The 24,100-nt window shown below is 39.2% G+C and overlaps 1 protein-coding gene and 1 long non-coding RNA gene across 4 annotated transcripts; both read left to right on the top strand.

The window, feature by feature from the left end:
* The first annotated feature begins 234 nt into the window (after positions 1 to 234).
* LOC122873684 (nephronectin) lies at positions 235 to 8,526 on the top strand. 3 transcript variants are annotated; one of them, XM_044190721.1, is made up of 8 exons: positions 235 to 416; positions 2,258 to 2,382; positions 3,693 to 3,785; positions 3,912 to 4,034; positions 4,517 to 4,636; positions 6,805 to 6,939; positions 7,137 to 7,249; positions 7,664 to 7,829. In XM_044190721.1, the coding sequence occupies exons 1-8, from the start codon at positions 340 to 342 to the stop codon at positions 7,679 to 7,681; spliced, it is 804 nt and encodes a 267-aa protein (XP_044046656.1). In that variant the 5' UTR covers positions 235 to 339; the 3' UTR covers positions 7,682 to 7,829. The 3 variants fall into 3 exon arrangements, with proteins under 3 accessions (XP_044046656.1, XP_044046655.1, XP_044046654.1); XM_044190720.1 differs by lacking the exon at positions 7,137 to 7,249 and having other exon boundaries at positions 3,696 to 3,785; positions 7,664 to 8,526; XM_044190719.1 differs by lacking the exon at positions 7,137 to 7,249 and having other exon boundaries at positions 7,664 to 8,524.
* A 7,366-nt stretch (positions 8,527 to 15,892) lies between these two features.
* LOC122873683 lies at positions 15,893 to 18,520 on the top strand. The gene is made up of 4 exons (XR_006377493.1): positions 15,893 to 16,282; positions 16,591 to 16,754; positions 17,074 to 17,240; positions 17,958 to 18,520. It is a non-coding gene; the product is annotated as an uncharacterized LOC122873683 (long non-coding RNA).
* The last annotated feature ends 5,580 nt before the right edge of the window (positions 18,521 to 24,100 follow it).

Here is a 24,100-nt window from a genome sequence, read left to right as displayed (position 1 = left end):
CCATTCTTCCTCTCTCATTCTCTTTTTGTTTTTCTCCCTGCCTCTCTTTGTCTGCCCTTCTCTCTGTATTTGTAGACAGGTGAGCTGTCACACCTCTTGCTCTCAGCACCCTACAATTACACCATGTGACCCCCCTCCACTTCGAACAAACACACACACACACACACACACACACACACACACACTTAAATGCCCTTTGGCACCAAAACACCTCTAGAATTGCCTTTTAAACACACACACCACGAAACAAGTGTCTCATTTGGGGGAGAGAAGGTTTCGGAGGATAGAGGCAGCTAATATGAACTTAAAGGTTTATAATAGAAACTGTGGTGGAAGAAAATGATTGAAATAAGTCAAAGGGTCTTTGTGGTGATGGTGCATTTCATTACATTCTCTGTGGCTCATCATCAGGACAGGTAAGACACTTCATGAAAAGTTTTCATGAAGTGAATCTGTTTTTTGCTATTAAAAAAATCTGAATTGTATCATTATAGTAATCTATCCTTTTCCCCAAGAGCAATAAAGTGCTGCTCAACTACGAGGACAACATGAATCTGTGCAATTTAGTCAACTTCTTTAAAAAGGGACTGTTGGTGGGCTCTTCCAGTATAGTGTGAGCATGTGAAATGAACCTACTTGGCCTGTGTCTAATCATTTAATAGCCTCTTACTGCAGTGTGGGTGTGAGGAGATTTAACAGCAGCTATGAATGAAGCTTGTTCAATGGTTCTGTAGGCCATGTAGTTTATTGCACTTTTGTTTATGACAGCAGATTTTAATGAGAGAGAAATTATTACTGCTTAGAATTTCTGGTGAATGCATGGGAATGAGGAAGGTGTTTCATAAGTAGTTACAGTATACAGCTGCAGTAAGTGGATTCTAGCATGCTCAAAAGATCTGGTAAGCTATAAAATGCTTGAGATATTTACCTAAATATGGGATTGCAACTTGGTGGCATTTCATTGTGGACTAGATTCATTCTTGACTGCATCAAAACATCTCTGGCTATTCCTTTTTTTCTTTTATTCAATCCCTACATTTTATCTTTTTAGTTACCTTTATTATTTATTGTCTTTATTACATAATATTTTCAATGTATTTTTGTTTTTATATTCAGGATATAAGAAATAATTATTGTGTCAGGATTGCTGTTATGTCTGTCTCCTGATTATTGTTGTCATGATACTATTATGGCTGTCTGTTCTACATACAGTGTCTTGCAATAAAGACAAACAAAAGTTCCATTGTTAACGAACACCATTTTGTCAGATATGTGTGATCAAGCAAATACTGACAATACTGATATCTTTTATCTACTCCACAAATGCCCTGGAGTTATCTTTTTTATTACAGCTATTTCGGCGTCATGTGTCAGTTTTACTTCCTGTCTTTTCCTGCCAGTTTTGATTGTTTGCCCTGCCCTGATTAGTTTCACCTGTGTCTTGTTTTCTCCCCTCACCTGAATGTATTTAAGTCTGTGTGCTTCTTTTGTTCTGTGTCAGATTATCTTCGTCAGTTTGTGTCAAGCGTGCCAGCCCTTCTCCAGTGTTTCATGTGTTTATTGGAAATTTTCTTTATTCCTTGGACTTTTGCTCGTTTATGGACTTTTGGATTTTCTGCCAGCTCCCTTACGGATTTGTTTGCGTATGTTTGGACTACTCCCTTGGTTTTGACATGTACGTTTAGCTAACAGTCCCACAATGCAATGCATCACATTATATGGATGTGAAAATTACCGTTGTGTGACTATGGATGTGTTATAAGAACCTGTCAGTGATTAATAAATGTTTGAAATCTCAATGTACTGCTCACTATAGAGTGAACTACTAAGTGTTTATTATATAGGAGGTGATAAATGAGTGAACAAGGGAGTGATTTTGGATTTGTGTATGTTTACTATAGATTAATTACTGTGCTTACGTCTTTTGGGACTTAATGATGATCTTTCACCTGAGATACTTTGTTTCTTTCTACCATGAGGAACAATGTAAGTAATTTGACAACAGTTTATACTTTTGTGAATCCAATTTCCTTGTTACTGTACTAATTCAGTTTTAGAATACCATTGATCTAACTCCTGTTTAAGGTGTCTAATTTTCCTGATTTGTAATCACTTTCATTGAATTTGTTGTCCAATACTGTTTTCAGTTTCACAGTTGCTTGCAGTGAAAACCTTGGTCTGCTGTCTACAAACTTTTTCAAAATTGAAGCCCTGAAGGCTTGACGATGCTAAATGGTCTGATAACCTTTTGTTCCAGCCTCCAAAGGTCAGTGGAGGTTGTGCTGGAGCACACTGGGGGTCGCTTACGGCCAGGACTCTGCAGCTACTGTCAGACTACTTCCTGTTGTTTGGGATGGAGGAATGTTAACGGCATTTGTCTGCGTAAGTCATTCTGCAATTTAGTGACTGCACAACTACAATGACACATTACCCACAGTTCACAGGTTATCAGTTCGGCATCTCAGCAAAACAACAAACACCAGTAATTAAGTGTAAGGAAGTTTTGATTCTTGGATTTGCAGTTCTTTTCTTTGCAATTTTCTTCAACATTTCTACATTAGAATAATTAGTGGTGGAAAGTAAATAAATACATTTACTGAAATACTTCACTCAAGTACAATTTTGAGGTACTTGTGCTTTACTTATGTATTTCCTTTCTATGCTACTTTACTCTTTTACACCACTACATTTCAGAGGGAAATAATGTATTTTTTACTCCACTACATTTATCTGAAAGCTGTAGTTACTAGTTACTTTGCAGATTAAGATTTTACATATGTGTGATGATAACATTTGATGAGCTTATATAATGCAATGCACTGTTTGAGATTTCACAATCAAAAGTGTGCCCGCATGTCAATGCATCAGTAAAAATCCAATATTTTTATATATAATGTAACACTCTGAAACATCTACTCTGAAACATCTACTTTTACTTTTAATACTCAAGTACTGATACTACTTCTTGTACCTTTGCTTAAATAGAACTGTGAACTCAAGAGTTTTACTTGAAATGGGGGAATTTCTTATTTTTATAGCTGCACTTTCTATACTGTCAATGCATCAAATGACTATATGTAATCCAAAAGGTGTTCCTCGTATTAACAAACTCTGCAGTGCCCCTCAGCTCTACGGAGTGTTTTAGTATCTTTCAGCTCAGTGTTTTGGTTTTACGGCTCAAAACTGTTTTGTTCACTCTCACCATTCTCATCAACATTGTTCCAAGCCACTGCAGACAGCTGTTTCAGTGAAAAAGCTCTGATAAACCGCTGTATGCTACCTGCTCAGCACCAAACGACAGACGTGAAGCAATTAACAGCTAAATAGCCAGATATTTCCCTCAGTAGTTGATGGAGAACAGACGTAAAAGGAGAGTTAGTATTGGACTTATAATTGTCAGGCACCTTGAAACACAACTCCACATGCTCTGTATATGCTGGATGTGTAAATAGAAAATTGTTTACTAACACCATATTATCACCATATCAACTTTATAACATGATGCATGTCAGTGTTGTGTTTACAGCTTTTTCCATTGCCCTCAAGTGGACAAAAAATTAATTAATGCTGCTTTAATTTTTTATTTACAAAGTATACTTTTACTATAATGATGGATCTTATCATATACCAGTGTACAGAAGTTAGTGATGTTAGCATGATTTGGCTTATATTGTGTCTATCATCCTCCACAGCAGTGTGCAAGAAGAAATGTGTAAATGGAAAATGTGTGGGACCAGACAAGTGTTTATGCTCCACAGGGTATAAAGGACCTCAGTGTGATGAAGGTATAATGCACAAAATCATTGTCAGTCTTATGTTTCTAATTTCTTAACCATTACCTGTGTTCTCCTGCATCATTTACTGCAGGGATTTCTATCTGCTGCTTGAATAATGTTTCATATTGACTCCAGATGTGAATGAGTGCGGTTTCCTGGAGAGACCATGTTCCCAGCGCTGCATGAATACACACGGTAGCTATCGCTGTTACTGTGAACCTGGATACACACTCAGTGCAGATGGATCCACCTGCACCAGTGAGTAATTTCTTGTTTAAACAGAACATTTAAAACAAATCAAATCACAAATCAAAAAATGAAAATGAAGAAATGAAGAAAATCTGTAAAGTGACAAATGATATTTCTGATGTTGGATCAGTTTTCCACGAAAAGCCATCTGCCATCTTTATACCATAATAGGAGATTAAAGTGTCGGAGGACTTGGTACTCAGTTTACACACCTTTCTAGGCTAACATAAATGTTTATGACAGAAATTCACAGTTTATATTATAGATAGTGATATCATAACAAAGTTTAGTGGCGATAGGGTATTTAAAGGGCAAAATATATAAATGACTGATTTATGTAAGATACAGATTTTTGTTTAAGTAGTGTTTGGCCACCATTTTTGTTTAAGGCTTCATTACCAGTCCCAGTTTTTGTGTGTGCTCTCAGCGGTTATCCAGTGGCCCATTTCTCTGACCGATCCTCAGCCAGTGTTTCCCTGTCTGTCTTCCAGGAGAGGCTGCATGTTTCTCCCTGCGCTGCCAGTTTGGTTGCCAGATGGAGAGAGGGGGAGCGGTGCGCTGTCTGTGTCCCCCCGGCCTCCACCTGGCCACTGACAACAAGACCTGTGAAGGTAATGCTTCTTCAGAAACACCCCTCAGCTTATCAATATGGTGAATTACCATAGAAACACGGCTCACGTTTAAATTTAGTTTTACTTTCCATGGTTTTTCTTAGCCTGATAGTAAGCCTGAACTACCATTTCTATTCACTTCATTATTCAGTCTGACATCATGATCATGTTTCAGAGGGGTTGTTTTTTTTGCCCTAACTAATCATTAGCAGGGGTTGTAGCTGTTAACATCATTTCAGCTTGTAGTGATGAACCCCCAATGAATTATCGCTCCTGAGCTCTAGGGGTATTCAGCGTCTTTCAGCTCATTGTTTTGGTTCACTCTCACTGCTCTCATCAACCCTGTTTCAGTAAGCAGCAAGCTCTAAAAACCCACTGTACACTATCTACCCAGGACCAAACGGCAGGCAGACAAAGGTAGCAACTAGCTTGTGAACATAGTGGAGCATTTTGCAGCTAAATAGTCAGATATTTTTCTCAGGAGTTGGTAAAGACCAAACTTAGTGACAAGACTTACATTCATCAGGTGGCCAGAAACATGTCTCCAAATGAATGCTAAATGTTGCTACATACTTGCTGGATGAATAAATAGCGAAGTGTTTGCTAACAAGTTCGCCATATGAACTTAAAAGGTCATATGTCAATATTGTATTTACAGTGGTTAGAAGTGGCCAATATCAGTTCATGCAGGATAAACAAATCCTGAACTTCATTGTCTAATCATAAAATCTCCTTTGTGGCTCCATAATGGTTCATCTTGAACATATTAAAGGAAAGAGCTGTAAAGCAAGACACTTTGTTTGCTGTTTTTAAAATACTGTGAAAATGTCCACAGGAGCAGGAACTTTTCAGGGAAGAACAAACATTTCCTAATTCATCCAAATGCAGGTTAGTTCCTGAGTTCCAAAAAAGGGTCCAGGTCCCCTGGGAAAGTTCCTGCAGTGAAAACGGTGATATAGCGAATCATAGTAACAACTCCTCCTTACTCATTTACATATAGCATTTCTTTTTTATTTGTGTGTTATTGTTGCCACCACCATGCCTTGCCAGATCTTTTGTATTTGGCTTTATTTGTAGAGCAGGTGATGCACACACAGAGGCTTCCCATGCACATTATGTTAACTACCTGAAGCAAACTTGTCAGTGGCCCCTCTCCACTGGGTCTGTTCACCCAATGGTAAAAAGCCTTTAATTACCTAATGTAAAGAAAAACATACCCTGGACTCTCTCCTCAGTGTCCAACCGCTTTATGACTTAAGTCCCCCTCGATAACTCAGCAGCAGACACCTCCTGTCCTGTAATGAAGCAAGCCTTCAAACAGCCTCTCTCACGGCTGTTTCACACTGTGAGAGAGATTTTGGTGGGAACCATTCAACATCCAAGACAGAGAGAAATCATAGCTCTTTTGCCTCACCAAACTGTGTTTAAAGCAGCGTGGGACAAGTATACAAGGTACTGTACATGGAGCAGTAAAGTTACATCATTTGTCAAACTTATAAAACCTACAGGTGTTTCTCTACTTGTAAATAAGGGTTAGGTTTATTAAGTACACCTTGGTATTTTCTGTCATATTTATTGTCTGTATCTGTTGCCATTTCGGATGGGACTCTCAAAAAAAGGTACGAAAAAAGATCCTGATCTCAAGAGACTATCCTGGTAGAATAAAGTTTAAATAAATCATTTTAAAAAGAAAGATGTAGCTGGGTGGGTCTATGATAAACTTGCCTATGGTCACAACTGACTTGAGATACATTTAGAGAACCATTTATTTGTGTGTCATTATTAGCAAATGTAGCCCAGAAGACACCATCAATGACTTCATTCCGCACACTTGATGTGAAACATTTGTGTATTTGGGTCATTCCTTGTATTTGAACAGCAGCGCACCTTTCAAAGCTTCAGTACAAAGACGTGGTTGCAAGGTTAAGGTACTCATTTGTGCCTCTCGTGTCTTTTTGAAGGTAATTATTGTTTTGAGCAAAGACAAGAAAAATTTTAGCACCATGTCCTTGAGAGGTTCAGTTTGTATGTGTGTGTGTGTGTTTGTTTTAAAGAGGTGAGGGGGGGCTGGGTTGTGTGGACGAGAAGGCCAAAAATTTGGACTGTTGTGCAATGAAATTAGCCTAATGTGTTGCTGGTGTTTGACACATGTTTGTGTTGTGTTGCAGATGTAGATGAGTGTCAGCGGGATGCTGATGTATGTCCCCCACGGCAGATCTGCAAGAACACTTTTGGCAACTTTGTCTGTGTGTGCCAAGATGGCTTTGTGATGGGGACACACCAGAGCTTGCTGCAATGTCGAGGTGTGGTCTTTATTTGTTATTAAACAGAGATAATGATGTAATGTGTTTTTGGAGCACTTAAATATCCAGTAGTTGTAAAGCAGATGGTCACATGTTTCTCATAAAGCTCATAAAATGGTGGCGTATGTGAGTATGTGTGTTGTGTATGTGCTTGGATGTTAAGGTATATGTGACATTTTATGATTTAACATTTTCAGATAATTTGACAGGAATCATGGGGAGAGAGTATAGGGGATATCATGCAACAGAAGTCCCTCACCAGAATCGACGTGTTATGCGTCTCAGACCCCTAGGCCACAGGGACGCACATGTATGAAATCTTTTTAAGCCACTTTCAGATCTGTTCCATGTCCAATCCTGTAAATGACTAAATGGATCACAGCACAGCTCCACATGTTCTCATCTGTGTTAATTGGCAGAGAGAGGGATCATGTGAAGATGTGCTTTGGCAGCAGAGGATCCAGAGACCATGTTTATTTGATGAGCACTCATAGCTCACCCACTCAACTGTGGGCTCACCCACAAGCTGTTTTTGTTTACGTCCATGTAATGAGCACTGCAAAATTATCTCTGGAGCAGGTTTGAAGACAGTTTCTCAAAACCCTTTGCTCTCTCCATACTGGTCTAATATGACTTAGCTGTGATAAGAAATTATTAAATATCTGACAAGCATTCGTCATGTATAAACAAATCTCAAATCTCCTTCTCCTCCTCCTCTCCACAGATAAGGATGAATGTTTAACCGGGTCTCACCGGTGCAGCCGCCACGCTCAGTGTGTCAACACAGATGGTTCCTACACCTGTCAGTGTTTGGAGGACTACTTCGGCAATGGACGCACCTGCTGGCCCAGGAGAGCCCCACAGTCCAAGGCTACCATGTACTTCAACTACAAACTCTCCAAAAGGACCAAGCCCATACAACCTTCATCTTAGAGCTACTTCTTACAACCTACATGGCTCAAACTAAAAGGGACATGCATCATTAGAGGATAACTTAAGAGGTGTTCAGGTTAATGAGAATGGTTAACAGAAGTGAGAAAGTTTTCATCACTCTCAGAACATGTTGTAATGTCAAGTATTTTGTTGAGTAAAAATAATTTTCAACACAACTGGAAAACTTGTTGCCTTTTTCTGTTCAAGGCTGTTATTTCTCTTCCTAGTCAGCAAGGCAAAAACCTGGAATACCCCCAAGCACCATTAGTTGCCTGTTTGATGTCTGTTGAAGGAACCCTTCATTTAACAAATGCACTGCAACAGGACCACACTCTGTACTTTGCTTGTGTGCTTCAGCCCAAATGGACTGTGATGACAGGAGTGTTTTTGCTTGCACTGGCATCACCAGTGTCACAGAAACACCACCCCTGTTATTGTACATGGGATCTACTTTGTCCAGCGAAATGCTGCACAAAATTTCAACTATTGCTCATGAATCATTGGTATGTTATTAAATGTCCCATTAAGTATAAGTTTTCTTTGTGGAAAAAAAGCAATTTTGTGAGACTTCATCATAATTTGTTAATAAAAGGCTGACCTCTGGTGGATAGATAAGGGAAAATACTACAGCTCTACTGCCTACAAAATGCTATGAAAGGATATTTACTTTGATTTGTCTAGTCTACCATATGATGTGTCTGATGATGTTTCTGATTTTCAAATTAAAAATCTATCAAAAAAGAAGACAAATGTAACATTTAACATACAGGCATTTGAAACACTGCTAAAACACAGAATGATGTTTTTATACCTCATTGTTTATGTTCTGCCCTCTTCCTCTGTTATGCCACAGGGAATGTTTTCAGACCCACTAAGTCACACGCAGGGCAGACTACCACACAGCAAGAGAGCATAGACAGGTCAGATCAACCAAATACCAAGAATCTTTGTCTGTCAGCAGCTGTCTGGAAAACTCTTCCTGTGTTCAGAGAGCGCAAGAATGGAAATTGAAGTTTGTTTTTGATCTTTTCCTCAGGTCAATTTCACATTTCCTTCCAAACGATTAAGATCGTGACCCTGGGAGAGGGGGAATTGCAATACTTGAAGATAATAACTGTAATGATAGGAGATGATGGTAGGGGGCACTATGTGTTGTGTCAGGGCCTCAGTTGTAGTCCTGGAGGCTTTGGAGCGCTGAGAGAGTCGGGCTTGCAGTGAGAACAAGCAGCTGCTGCCTGCTGAAGGGCCCTGCCACTGACCCTATTCATCCCAACAGCAGGTGTCACATCAAGTCCCCGCCTCACGCACACACATTCACACATGTGCTCCACACACACACACATACACCGATGTGCAAAATCACAGAGTCTCGTGCACATTTACACACACAGATGAGTGTGTGTGTGTGTGTGTGTGTGTGTGAGTGAGGGGGGACCTGGAACTACTTACAGAGAACAAAGGGGGAAATCAGGAAAAAATGCAGCCTCTTCGAATAAATCTCACCACAATGCTGAGAAAAATCCCCAACCTCACCCCCAGAAACGCAAGAAAAACCTTGTTTCTCTCTTTCAAAGCAGTCAAAAGTGTCTTACAAAAGCAGAAATAGAAAACATTTTAGATAAAAGGATCCAGGCCCCTTTCTGAAAAGGACCTCACACCAAGTTGTGTGTAATTTCTACCAGAAACTGGTTTATTTACCAAAAAATAATAAGATTTAATGCCAAAGCACTTAGGCCACAAATAAAGGACAACAAGTGGTGGGTACACTGAAGAGGGCTAGGGAGAAAAAGGAGGACGACTCTGGGGTGGAAATTTTCTCTTTTCTTGTGCTTGTTATTTTCTGGTTCTCTGTTTACACGACACACAAGATTTCGCTTTGGAGGAGTAGCTACAGGAACAGTGGCGCTAGAGCTGTGCAGAATGGCCTCTGCAAAATAAAAGAAAACAATAAACATGTCAGAGGAATTTGGACATCTGCAGTGACACAAGCTCTCACACCGAGGCCATGGCAATTTCACGAATCAAAGCGCTGCTGCCTCGGCTTTCCTTATATAAAGCAAAATCAACATTTATCCTGAGAAAGTGAGCAATGATGCTGACAAGTGCATAGAGCCAATGACAATACAATAGCAGAGATGCAAGGAACAACCGTGCCACCCACGTTGCTGAAAGACCATGTTTTCAAACACCACCACTGAACTGTAAAACCACTAAAACCCCTGTCTTGCCCATACTGTCCTTTTCACTTTAGCTTGAAATAAGCCAGTCTTTTTTCCCTGTGCTCCATCAGAGGAGGCTTTTCCACGGCTAATTCTGGTATTATGTTCCTATTGGACCCACATCTCCTCTGACACACAGCCACTATAAGGAGGAACACAGTGCAGTGTTTCCATGAATGAATTAAAATTATAGATGCTGACCAATCCCACTCAGGGGGAATGAGCCAAAGCTTGAACCCTTGGCGTAAAATTATAAATCTTGTTAGGGAGCCATTTTCTCTTGCTTGCCTTTGCCTACAAAAGCTGCAGAAGAGTAGAGAGAGTGTGACAGCTCACTGCCTCAGCAATCTTCCCAGATTTCTTTTTTACTCTATTGAATTTGACTAAAATGAGCTGAACTAAATAAAGCTGAGCTTATTGGTTCTGTTGCCAAATCATTCCCCGTATTCAGGAATCTGTGCCAGAAAGGACAGAAAGAAATGAACTAGGCTCATTTGTTTCAGTTTAGAAATGGAAATAGAATCACATCACAGCAGCTTACACAATTTTGCCACAGGGATAATTAAAGCTTCCTGTTATCTTAAAGGCAGCACTGTCCTCTCAGTCACTTTTAAATCACATTATGTGGAGTAAATGTGAGTCACTCTCTTCTGTGTGACCCCGGGAGTAAAAAAGCCCATGTGCACCCGCGCTTCCTTGTAATTCTCATTCATACTAATACACTCCTGATGAATGTTCTGCTATGTGGTGGGTACTGTGTGTGAGGCTGAAGGAAAACCTGATGTGGAAATATCCGCAAGACCTCAAATGTCTTAAAAAGTTAACTCCTAGACATCCTTGTTCAAACTACACACACACACTTTCTTTCAAATGGACTGAGCTGTCGTGCATCAGTGACCTTAATTCATGTTTCATATCCACATGATGACTTTGAACTCTGTTTGAACAGTAAAAAAGTTGCCTTCTTTTCATTTCCTTCCTTCTGTCTGCTCCTATTCTCTCCACAAGGTACATATAACAACTGGAACAAACTTGACCTGACCGGAATTCACTGTGCCTAAATCATTCTTAATATGAGAGCCGAGCAGCCTTGTTTCGGGGGATTATCCTCGATAGAACAGGAAAGATTTCCAGCTAATCTATATAGGAATGCCCACTCTGGAGAAGGTGAAGGGAAGTGGCTGGGACCAAAGGTTTCTCTTGGAAGCCAATACACTTCATTATTCTTTTGTGCAGCAATTAGGACCCAACCACTGAGAAAAGCAATATATTTCAGTTTTTTTTTTTACAGCATGTGTCCTCCGAGGTATGGAGAGAAGAATTTGCTTTCTGTGTAGTCGTGATTAGTCATCAATTTTGTTAACCGAATAATCGTTTGTTATTTATCAAGCACACATTTTCAGGTTCCAACTTATCAAATGTGAGGATTTGTTGCTTTTCTCAGTTTTATGTAATTGTAAACAGAATATCTTTGGGCTTTGGACTGTTGGTCAGACCAAACAAACAATTAGAAGATGTGCTGAAAGAAAGATGTGATGGGCATTTTTCACTGTTTTCTGACATTTTATAGACTACGATTACTAAATACAATTATATATATGCGATCCCTTGGTCCAGAGCACAAAACCTAGGCACAACATCAGGACTGCTTGTTTTAAGAGAATTGCCTACTTTTTTGCTCATTTGGTATACTGGGCAAGACGCACCACTGCCCACTGTGTCGCATTTCCTCAACTGTTATTTAACTTTCATTAGCGCAAGAAGAAAAGTAAAGGAGAAACAAAGATGAACCAAGTGAGATTCAATTGCACTAAGATTAAAGCGGCACAAATCACTATTTTTTATTAAAAATATGATTGTGTAATTTGAAACAAGTTGCTCGTAGTGATGAACTGACAGGAATATCATCCAACCCTGCAGTTCCCTTCACCTCTACAGAGAGTTTTAGCCAATAGGTTGTTTTTCCATGCTCTGTAGAACAACCCATAGCAGCGTTTTCTGATTTGAAACCCCCATCAGCAGGACAACAGTATTTGTCTGTGCCTTTCAAAACCATTTCAAATCACTCTTGAAATATATATCCGTTTAATGATGCGACAACCCTATAGTTAAAGGGACAGTTTAACCCAAAATCAAAAATACATATATTTCCTCTTAACCTGTAGTGCTATTTATCCACCTAGATTGCTTTGGTGTGAGTTGCAGAGTTTTGATGATATCGTAGAGATGTCTGCATTTTCTTAATATAATGGGACTATATGGCATTCGGCTTGTGCCCAGAAATCATGACCCAGTTACTCGAGATAATCCACAGATTTGTTATGAGCAGTTTCATGTAGGAACTATTTTCTTTCTACCGATAGTTCCTACATGAAACAGCTCACAACAAGGTCTGTGGATTATCTTGAGTAACCGGGTCATGATTTGACATTGCTGTTGAGTTTTTCAAATGTATTTTTGTGGCACTTTGAGCACCACAAGCTGAGTGCCATATAGCCCCATTATATTCAAAAAATGCAGATATCTCTACGGCCGATATCCCCAAAACTTGGCAGCTCACACCAAAACAATCTAGATGGATAAATAGCACTACGGAAGGAAAAATATGTATTTGTAATTTTGGGGTGAACTGTCCCTTTAAGGTTTGGTCACATTAAGGCACAAAAATGACTTGGTTGGGTTTAGGGAAAGATCATGGTTTGGGTTAAAATTACTATTTCATTAAGGACTGTTTTGTTAAGGATCTTTGTTGTCGTGGTTACAATAATAAACATTTGGTTATGGTTAGAGAACAATCAAGGTCATGCTTTTAAAAAAAACAATGTTGTCCTTCCAAAAAGTCCTTCCACCCTTTGTGGACTCAGTCCCTCTATAATGCTGTCACCTTACTTGTCTCCTTTGTTCTCGTCATAATAACTATGGTCACTAGAGGGCTTTGTCACTTATTGAACATATTATATATGTCATTTTGGGGCACTGGCTTGGGAGGACAGTCTCATAGCATCTTTGTTTTGGTTTTACATCCCACAACTTTACTGTTTAGATTCACTCTCACTGCTTTTTTTTTTTAGCAAAAAAGCTCTGATAAACCCACTGTACGTTACCTGCCCAGCACCAAACAACACACTGACACAGTTAGTTGAACGCAGTGAAGCATGTAGCAGCTAAAGAGCCAGATATTTCCCTCAGGAGTTGGTGGAGACCAAAAACAAAGCTAAAAGGAGCGTGAATATTGGACTTATATTTATCAGACTGCCAGAAACTCAACTAAATGAATGCAAATGTTGCTCCATATCTGCTGTTTGCTAACCTGTTCACCATAACAACTTCATAAGGTGAAAATAGGTCAATGTTGTGTTTACAGCTTGTTCTGCTGCCCCCAAGTGGGCCCTAAAATCTGTTACTGCAGCTTTAAATCAGTGAGGGAAAAGGACAAAAGTGGTTAATTTTGTTCACAACAGAGGGTGGTCAGTAACTTTATTAAAACGTGAGGACAATTTTGGAGTTATGGGCAGGGGTTGGAGGGCTGGGATATGAATATATCTGAGAGACAGCATGTGTCTGAATGCATGTGTGCATATATGTATGTAAGGAAAGTTCTGGCAAGAAGAGGGATGGGCACAGTTTTAATTAGTGCTGTACTGGAAGCTAGAACAGTGGAATCGTTGTGGAAAAGTCCACAACAGCTGCAGTGGCTGTTTGTTGGCTATTTAACATAGCTCTCACTCCCGCCATGCACCCTTCCAGCTATCCCTGTTTCTCTCATTCTCCTCCACTTCTGTGCTAGTTCAGGTGTCTGGGGCAGCTAAGGAAGCACTGGGTGGCACCCACCCAGACTCGCCGAGCTGGCAGCAGCCACTCTGTTGAGGAATGTATGAGAGGGTTGGTGGCAAGCTTGCTCCTTGGCAGGTTGTCCCGCTGGGGAATCACTCAGTGAGAGCAGACTGCAGCCAATTCCCTGTCAGTGGCCGGTGAGCTCACAAGGGCAGTAGTCGGGGAACATAGACATAGACACAGAGACGGACTGTAGTCATGATGTGTAATACCTTCCCATTCACTCTGCCTAGCCTGCCACCCCACCCTGCCCATGGGGACACTCAAAATTTTCAGAGTGGAACTGAGAAATGAAAACAGTGTGTTCCGCTAAAAACTTCAATGGGTGGAAATCGTTTTATTATTGTAGTGCTCAAATTGTATGTTCATATGCTTGATTTGATGTCCAACTTAACTGTTCTGACAGTGCAGATCAGAATCATGGTACAAGATGTTTACACTATTTAATCACAGACATATTTTGATGTTCTGTTAATTGTCTATCTATTGACAATGCAAAAGAACAGTGTGTTGCTCAAGTAGCTTCCCCTTTTCCCGCTCCATTTCTAATCCCACACAAGCCAGGCCAAACCGAACCTCGATTTCCACTTAAACTAAACTTGAGGAGGAACCGACAACCCCAAAACCTCACCTCAACCTGACCGCACTGCAACCACTGCTGGCAGTCTGTTCCATCGCTGAGATGTTAGGAACCATTGGTGGAAATATTATTTTACTTTAGGCTTTACTCTGTCTATTTTGGCACCATAGAAATCAACACTGGCCTCCATGTTAGCTCCATGAATTACTGCCAAACCATTTCAGTTTAAAAAGGTTCTCGAAAAAAATTCATCTATTTTGACGGAAAAGTTTAAATAATTTGACATGGAATGTTTCTTGAAGCCGGAGTGAGAGTCTGATTTTCCATCCAAATGTACCAGTGTTCAGTGGTGAGTCAGGTGCTGCCAAGAGACTTTCATAGGCTCCTTTGACACAACTTCTTGGGGGACAGTAACTGATTGCAATGCAACACTGACATCTTGTGGAAAACCAGAAGATGTGCTAACAAAACGGAATGGTCAGCAATGTAGCAAAGTGCATGTCACTAGAGCACTAAAATGTATATTTTGAATTACCAGTGCTAGTTTTGGATTAAGGATGTGGAAAAAAAGCAGAGTTAATCATATCTTAAGCTATCCTAAACAGTTATCTTCATTAAGCATATGAAGATTTTGGGTGGGACCAGGGGTGACAGTCACATTTCAAGAACCTTAGCCACCCATTAACCCCCCAACTTTAACATCCAACCAAGAAATATGAACATTTACACACTGAAAAGTACTTTATGCCAAATAATAAGGGCGTAAAGGGTTAAAATGTTAGCAGCAGGCTGGAAACTGTAGGACTCCAGACTGCTGATCCCCAGACCTGAAGAGGTGTTGGGGCACCACAACTGTCACGGAAATAGTAATCAAGCATTTCATTAATGAATAACTAACTGTACAATAAAAACAGACATTAATACATTTATTTACAAATTCATTTATTAATCTATAAATAAATAGATTATTTGATTTTTAATGGGCAATAAAAAGAGGAATTATAAAAGAATTTACAAATGAAATATTAATCCATAACTAAATAGTTACATTTAAAAAGGGATTTACAAAAACAACATTAAAACAAGTCAATAAGTACATCCTTTTAAAATACATCAATTAATTCATAAATAAATAATGGAATTTCAATTTCTATTTGAAAATGCAGTTTAAAAGAGAAAATAAATTACTGGATTCATAAATCAGGCATTTAAAAGGCCAATTTCCTTTTCCATTTGCATTTCCTAGCTATTTGATTTGCTCAGTCATTTAGCTTCTCCATTTAGCCTTTCCTGACACTTTGGGCCTTGCGCTGGTAAAATGAGGTATAACAATGCAGATCAGCTGGTGTGTAACAAGCTCTCTGATTGGTTAGAGAGCCGTCTCATACTGTCGTTAGAGGCTCTGGAGCCATGTTGACTCTGCCTCTGCTAAGTGTGCAGTAGTGGGCGGTAGTGGGTCTGAGCGGCTGTAATCCAGCTCCTCGGTCTGTTTTCGGTAGTTTTACGTTTGATTTCACCATTTTACATCATGGCGAATTATTGTGTTTTACGAATTCAGCCTGTCAGGACATGGAGTCCACTGTTTCAGAAAAAGCTTGCTAACTAGCTGGCTCTGGTGCGTGCAGGTGGAGAGACGGGACTTCACTGCTGCATCTATAACGAAAACCGCGGCCGTGTTGCGCTCATTTTATACAGGAGGATTATGTTCCCGGTGACATGATGGAGTTCAGGACGGGATAACGAAGCCAGGACCGTGTGAGACTGACAGCTGTGCACCGTAAGTCATGTTTTCTTCCAGATGATTCAGCATAATGATTTCAATAATGAGAAGCAATGTATGAGAAGTATTTGTTGTTGTAAAGCAGTGTAGCTAGCTTGTAAAACCCCGCAGCTGATAAGGCATAATGGATAATGTTAGCTAGGATTAGCATCCTATCTTGTAAAACCTACATGAGAAGACATAATCGGTAACCTCAGTTTGCTAACACTACATCCCTGAAGTCTAATTACACATTGTTGACTTTGTTTGCACAGCTAATACATTTATAATTTCGTTTTATGTGGTGTAATGTTGCTGTGTTACAGGCTTTGGGAGGTACTACAAGTAATGAAGGGACAGATCAGATGCACCTACACCCAGTGCTGCAGTGCTTATAGACTCAGAGCAAGAGGTCTCGCCACTGGCTCCTCAACCACCATCTGTGCTTCACTGTGGCTCACAGTGTGACCTCAAACCTTTCCTTCATCAGGTAGTGTAACTTTACTCTTATGTCTAGCATTAGCTGTGCATGTTCTATAGCAAACAAATCCACTGCATTTACATAATGTAGGAGGGCAAAATATTAGAAACATCTCAGTATGATGCAGTCCTGTACAACTCAACATTTTTACTGTGACCTGATCAGTAATCAACATAATTGAACTAACACTGAACATCAGCAAAAACTGAGCATTGAAAGCTTCAGTACAGATAGATTTTATGGACAGGCTGTTTACAGTTTAGTTTAGGTTGGCTATTGTCTTAATTACATTTTCTTTTTTAACATTTTGTTTCTGTTTCTGAAACAGGTCTACAAAAAACCTTGGATACTGCTGCAAAGGACAGGGAGGGAGGACCTGAAGCTGTGGAGGCGAGCCATTATTAACCACCTGTACTGGACTGCAGCTTCCACTCTAACGGAGATCCAGATGTGCTGGTGTTCAGAACATCCGTGAACACGGCACGCTGGAACCAGGTACAACATACCTTGTACAGTATGTACAGTGGTGCTGGTTGGTGCTTGGTTTATTTTGGTACCAGTGCACTCCAGCCATAAAATATTGTGGTGGTAAATGTCCCAGATTGTGCCAAGAATTGCTTGTATTGTTATTTTATAAAGGAGATGCAACACACCAAAATGTGTACTGAAGTAAATCACAGGTAATTCTGTAGAGTAGAAATTATGTTTTGAAAAAGGTGTTAAATTCACTAGCTCCATCATGTATGAATCTTTTTTTATCTGCTGTTTCAGCCCAACAGCCATTTTCAGAGTAAAAACACATGAAGAAGGCGTTATACAAATCCCAAAAAAACATTATAACCCTCATGAAGATATAATTTATTGCAGGGCTGTAGTATTGGACTGCATTAGTTTTAGCTTGGTGTACCTAATAAACTGGAACTATGTATTTATTTTATTTGAATATTCTGTCAGTGGCTAATGGCACTTTTTAGCCACAGTGAGGCAGCGTTGCCTCAACACTTCACACAATACAAGGATTTACAAATGTCCTATATGTCGTCTCTACTTCTGGGTTTATTCATATGTACAACTTGTGGACGGCATAATCTGCCTTTTCTACAGGCTTCTCTTGGCAGCCCTGCATTTAAGCTACAATGGCAGCTGAGAGGTTGCTGTGATGGTGAGGTGTTTTTTATATTATATACATTTTTTTCTCCTTCCTTTCCCCAGCATATGCATCAGCCCTAATGGAGTCTCTGAGAGAGGGCTGCTCCAGGTCACCAAAGGCTCTACGAGAGAGAAGTGCTGTCTTGTCCTCCACTGCACCTGCCCCCCTTTCCAGATCCTGCCAGATGATCACCAAGGATGAGGCAGTCGTCCTGTATCTCGCATGGTGTTCACGGTTTAACACAGGACATTAATGTGAAACCAGCATAGATGTTTTGGTTTCCAGTTTTCAGGTTGAGATTATTATAATTCAAGACAAAGTTTGGACACTCCTACAATTCATATTCATATTATCCTCGGCCAAAGACGTACTCAGTCACATTTGTTTATTTGTAAGATGTCTCAAAAACCTGGTAAGAGATTTTGATGAAATCTGGTAAACAATTAGGCTACGGGCCAAGGATAGAGTGACTAGTTTTTCTTGTTGCTTTGTTTTTTGTTTTAAAAGTTTTCTTAACATTGCAAGAGAGCATTTTGAACATTTTCACTGTTTACTTTGCTTATTGTACTCTGTGTGGATTTTTCTATTAATCTTCTATTAATAAAATATTGATTTTACAGCTTTAGTTGGAAGTATGCTCTCTGAGTGCTTTCTAGTTTTAAGTGGGTCAGTTGGTATTTTTTTCTTTTGACCATATACATTTGGTACATCCACAGACATATTTATTACAGTAAAAAGTCTAATCTTGTGTTTTGGTGTTAGTTTAACTGTTTAGTTTACGTTTGCATTTAACGTGCCTTATTGTCTTAACTGCAATTCATAAACATAAGAATACATTAATAGTTTTATAGGACATTTTTATTAGTCTTGCTGCTGCAGCATGCAGGCCTCACCATTAATGCCGTATATATATATCAATATATATATATGATCTTAACTGCATAAAATGTCATACAGTATGACACTGACTGTGATTCATTTTATTGTCACCCAAATTAGGCCATATAGAGCTTTGTAAATACCCCTTCTTCTGGACACAACACGAGGGTAAGGGCTTCTTAATGTGTCTACCCAGAATGCCCAGCGGACAACACAGCTTACAGACAGGCCTGGGGATAGGGACACTATCTACAGTAAAACCTGATAATCATATTATCAATATCATGAGTGTGATGATGTAAATATGGACAACTTAGAATAGGGACAGAGAATATTCAGTTCTGACAGTACTTTTCTACTGTCCAGCTGTCGCTGTAGTCCTTGTTCAGTAGGAGACAGTAGAACAAGGTCATCTGTGTAAAACAGAGACTTCACCTCTCTCTCTAGGAGGGAGAGGCCAGGAGCAGCATGTTGATCCAACTGTACAGCAAATTCATTTATATTCACATTAAATAAAGTTGGGTTGAAGTTGCAGCCCTGACGAACACGTCTTCTCTGGGTGATTCAGTGATTCAGGATTAAGTTTGTTTGTCTCCAATTTTAACAGCACACCTATTTTCCAAATACACTGATTTAACCAGATCATACTTTTTGCCCCCTATACCACAATGTAAAAGTCTGTAATAGAGCCTTTTATGCCAAATAGAGTCCAAAGCTTTCTTGAAGTCAATAAAACAAGTAAATATCTTACCATGGATGCAACAGATGCCACGGTAGTTACCAGGGTCTGATTTGTCCCCACTCTGATGAATGGGGGAAATAAGCCCTTTGCACCAGATGTTGGGAAAACATCCTGACTGTAGTACGATATTGAACAACTTCAACACTGCACCCTGCATCTCTGGGGTGCTGCATTTGAGCGTTTTGTTTTTAATGCTGTCTGGACGACAAGCTTTTCTTGGCTGGAGAGACTTTGTCTGTGTGGTCAAATCTTCCCAAGTAACTGGGAAATCAAGGGGGGTTTGGTTGTTTTTTAATTGTTTCTTCTAATGTTTGGAGTTTTTCTTTTATAATACATTGATCTGAATTAATTAGATGTGGAGTTATAATATGCTGTATGAGATAGGACTGATAAAAGCTGATACTGATTACTCTGTTATGGGTAAGTATCAATATTCCTGCCAGTATTAGACGAGCTTTATTTTAGCCTGATCCGTGATTGCACCGGTGGAGACTCCTTCAACTTTAGCTCCCGGAAAGACACTCTGTTGACGGTAATACACACGGCTAACGTGAGCATCACTGATGAATCCCCGCTGTGTGTAATGAAGTAACCGCAGCAGCTGTCAGTCTCACACGGTCCTGGCTTCGTTATCCCGTCCTGAACTCCATCATGTCACCGGGAACATAATCCTCCTGTATAAAATGAGCGCAACACGGCCGCGGTTTTCGTTATAGATGCAGCAGTGAAGTCCCGTCTCTCCACCTGCACGCACCAGAGCCAGCTAGTTAGCAAGCTTTTTCTGAAACAGTGGACTCGATGTCCTGACAGGCTGAATTCGTAAAACACAATAATTCGCCATGATGTAAAATGGTGAAATCAAACGTAAAACTACCGAAAACAGACCGAGGAGCTGGATTACAGCCGCTCAGACCCACTACCGCCCACTACTGCACACTTAGCAGAGGCAGAGTCAACATGGCTCCAGAGCCTCTAACGACAGTATGAGACGGCTCTCTAACCAATCAGAGAGCTTGTTACACACCAGCTGATCTGCATTGTTATACCTCATTTTACCAGCGCAAGGCCCAAAGTGTCAGGAAAGGCTAAATGGAGAAGCTAAATGACTGAGCAAATCAAATAGCTAGGAAATGCAAATGGAAAAGGAAATTGGCCTTTTAAATGCCTGATTTATGAATCCAGCAAATTTATTTCTCTTTTTAAACTGCATTTTCAAATAGAAATTGAAATTCCATTATTTATTTATGAATTAATTGATGTATTTTAAAAGGATGTACTTATTGACTTGTTTTAATGTTGTTTTTGTAAATCCCTTTTTAAATGTAACTATTTAGTTATGGATTAATATTTCATTTGTAAATTCTTTTTATAATTCCTCTTTTTATTGCCCATTAAAAATCAAATAATCTATTTATTTATAGATTAATAAATGAATTTGTAAATAAATGTATTAATGTCTGTTTTTATTGTACAGTTAGTTATTCATTAATGAAATGCTTGATTACTATTTCCGTGACAGTTGTGGTGCCCCAACACCTCTTCAGGTCTGGGGATCAGCAGTCTGGAGTCCTACAGTTTCCAGCCTGCTGCTAACATTTTAACCCTTTACGCCCTTATTATTTGGCATAAAGTACTTTTCAGTGTGTAAATGTTCATACACAGATTAAAATCTGTATTCTGACTGTTTTAATGTTTTTGAACTATTTATTGATGGATTAATATTTAATTTGTAAATAATTTTTATAATTCCTTTTTATTACCATTAGAATATCAAATAAGGAATTACTTTGTAATTTACTATTTATTTATAGATTAATAAACAAATTTGTAAGTACATTTATTAATGCCTATTTTTATTGTATTAGTTATTTAGTTTAGTTAGTTATTAATTAATTAAATGCTTTATTACTATTTCCTTGACACTTGGGTCCTCCATACGATTGAGTTAAGCCTCTTAATGTGATAATAGATAATGGTTAACGATTTTTACACAGACGTCCTAACCACCTGGAGGGACGTACAGTACAGGTCCTCGGTAGCAAGCTTTCTCCATGCCTATTTGCTCTCAGAATCTCAGAGGTCTCAAGTCAGTGGACATACAGATAAATGCAGCCCTATGACATATTAGATCCATCCTGAATTATTGTAACAACATGGTAAATCTGGGCTATCACTGAGAAACAGGCTTGGGAACACTAGCTGAAAGACCTTGCTTATGCAGCCACACACAAACACTTTACTATCTGTCATTTTGAGGAAAATATCAAAATTAGTTTTAAAAGAACTCTTTTATTTTTTCACAGGAGAGTTGATTAGATGTTCTCCAAAAGAGGGAGCTTACCAATTTATACATAAGTAATGCATTAAAGTTCTCTCATTTTGCTTGTTACAGTTATTTCAATACCTTCTATAAAGTTACATGGATATATGAGGACATTTTTATCTCTTATCTCTTTTATCTCTCTAAGATAATGTCACAAAGTTAATAAAAAATGACCTTTTCCAGCAGTGGAAATCATGTTCCATTACATAAAGCTTCTTGGTATACATTAAGCGTTTGCCAAACCCCTCTCCCTGCTCCAACACAGCTGATTTAAATGATCAGCTTGTCATCAAGCAGCTTCAGAAGTTCATAAGGAGTTGATCATTTGAATCAGCTGTGTTGGAGCTGGGAGAGATCTAAAACATTCAGGACAAGGGGTACTCCAGGAGAGGTTTGGGACACGCTTTAGCTTGCAGCCTGTAGGCAAAATCTTTCACTGACTGCTTTTTACCACTAGATGGTACTCAACATCTACTTTAAGATTAGCTTCTCTTCTGTACTAGGAGGCAGTTCTGTCTGTTCACATGATATGTTTTAATTTATGTATACAAAATGTTAACAAATGAGTTTCACTAAAAACTATCAAAGCTATTTCATAAGCTTTATTATGTTCATAATTTTGTAACATAAACATGGATTGCGTGTTGCTATTGTGTATTAAAAAACACATTGTTTTTTATGACGAGATGATAAGTATGGGTGTCTTTTACATAGCCCCACGCAAAAAGTTATCACTTCTCATTTTCCAGAATAACTTTTGAGTTGACTGGAGATTCTGCTTTTTGATGCTTGATCAAGATTTTTGAAATGATTGAGGAAATGTGTCTTCCATCTCACATAGCTTAGTTCCCTATATGAACTTGCATTTAATCTTGGAATTTTATATTTGAAATACAAACGGGGCTCTATAGGTGGTTTGGAAAAATTAATTTCCTATTCTTACTGAGGTACATATAAAATGGATTTAAAGTGTAACTGATGTTTAGAACTTGATAATCTTCTGGTACTAAAATACAATATTCTCTATTCTCCAATATCTTTTATTGTGAAGAGAAGAAGGTAACATTTGGCATCCTGCACACCTGACAAAAAAAAAAAATCTTATCCTCAGAGCTCATAGCAGGACAAATGAAGGTGGATCTGCTAACTGGGCCGAGCAGGAGTGTTGCTCAGATGTCCTGAGAGGAAGGACTGTTGTAAATGGTCATGATCAGTGGGTCCCCCCCAAGGGCCCAGAGTCTTTAAACCACGGATGGAGGGGGGTGGGGAGAGGAGACGGGTGGTGCACTTAGCAACACATGACACCGTGCTCACTTATGAGCAAAGCCTTGGTTAGTTTACTCAGGAATGGACTGAATGGGAGTTGAGATGGAGGATTATCGAATAAGGTTTGGCAGTTAAGTGAGCTTGTTCTGTAAATGTCTGAACCTATTCAAGTCCCTATAAAACATATCAACCCTCTCCTGTCCCTGTTAAACACACATACACATCTGTCCTGGTCACATGACAGCTGTAACCACAGGGATCAATTATAGATTGGTGACATCATCCCAGTGTCTAGGTACAGTTTCTGTCCCCAAGTGCATGTGAGGAGGGAATTCTCAGGTTGGCCATCTGTATGCTTTTCTTTGTTTATTGAATCTGTGACTTGTTGTTGTTACGGTTTCAAGTAAGCATGGGCTCAGAAAATGGTTTAAAATCATGTTTACATTTTTAGCAAGTGACTTGCAGCCACACTTGCAATGCGGTGGCAACATTCATTTCATATGGTGTCATGATACTGCAGAAGAGCAAATGACAGGTCATCACCCAGTGAGCTAGACTTCGTGTCCTATTATGTATTTTTGAGTGCTGAATTTCTAAAAATGTTCATCTCTTTTCTGTGAATGACCAGCACAGAATCCCAGCTCTTCTCCTTCTTTTGAACAAGTGTTTATTGAATTGTTCAACATATTTAAACAAATACATGTTCAAATGAGCATGCAAACAAATCAAAAGGAGCACACAAGAACACTCAAACCAAGACACAGTCAGCAACACTCAGTTTCTAACAAGGCATACAGAATACATCAAAATAAATATGACTAAGAGTCTACAGCCATGCTAGCAGCTCTATGAGGCTGTACTAAGGCACAGCGTTGCTTTGAGCTAAATGCTAATATCAGCATGGCAACATGCTCACAATGACAAGCAGGTATAATGTTTACCATGTTCACCATCTTTGTTTAGTGTGTTAGGATGCTATAGTAACATCTGCTAAA

This window comes from Siniperca chuatsi, linkage group LG3 (assembly GCF_020085105.1).
Source record: "Siniperca chuatsi isolate FFG_IHB_CAS linkage group LG3, ASM2008510v1, whole genome shotgun sequence".
NCBI lineage: Eukaryota > Metazoa > Chordata > Actinopteri > Centrarchiformes > Sinipercidae > Siniperca > Siniperca chuatsi.
The sequence above is the reverse complement of the archived record's forward strand: the minus strand, read 5'-3'. Positions and strand labels throughout refer to the sequence as shown.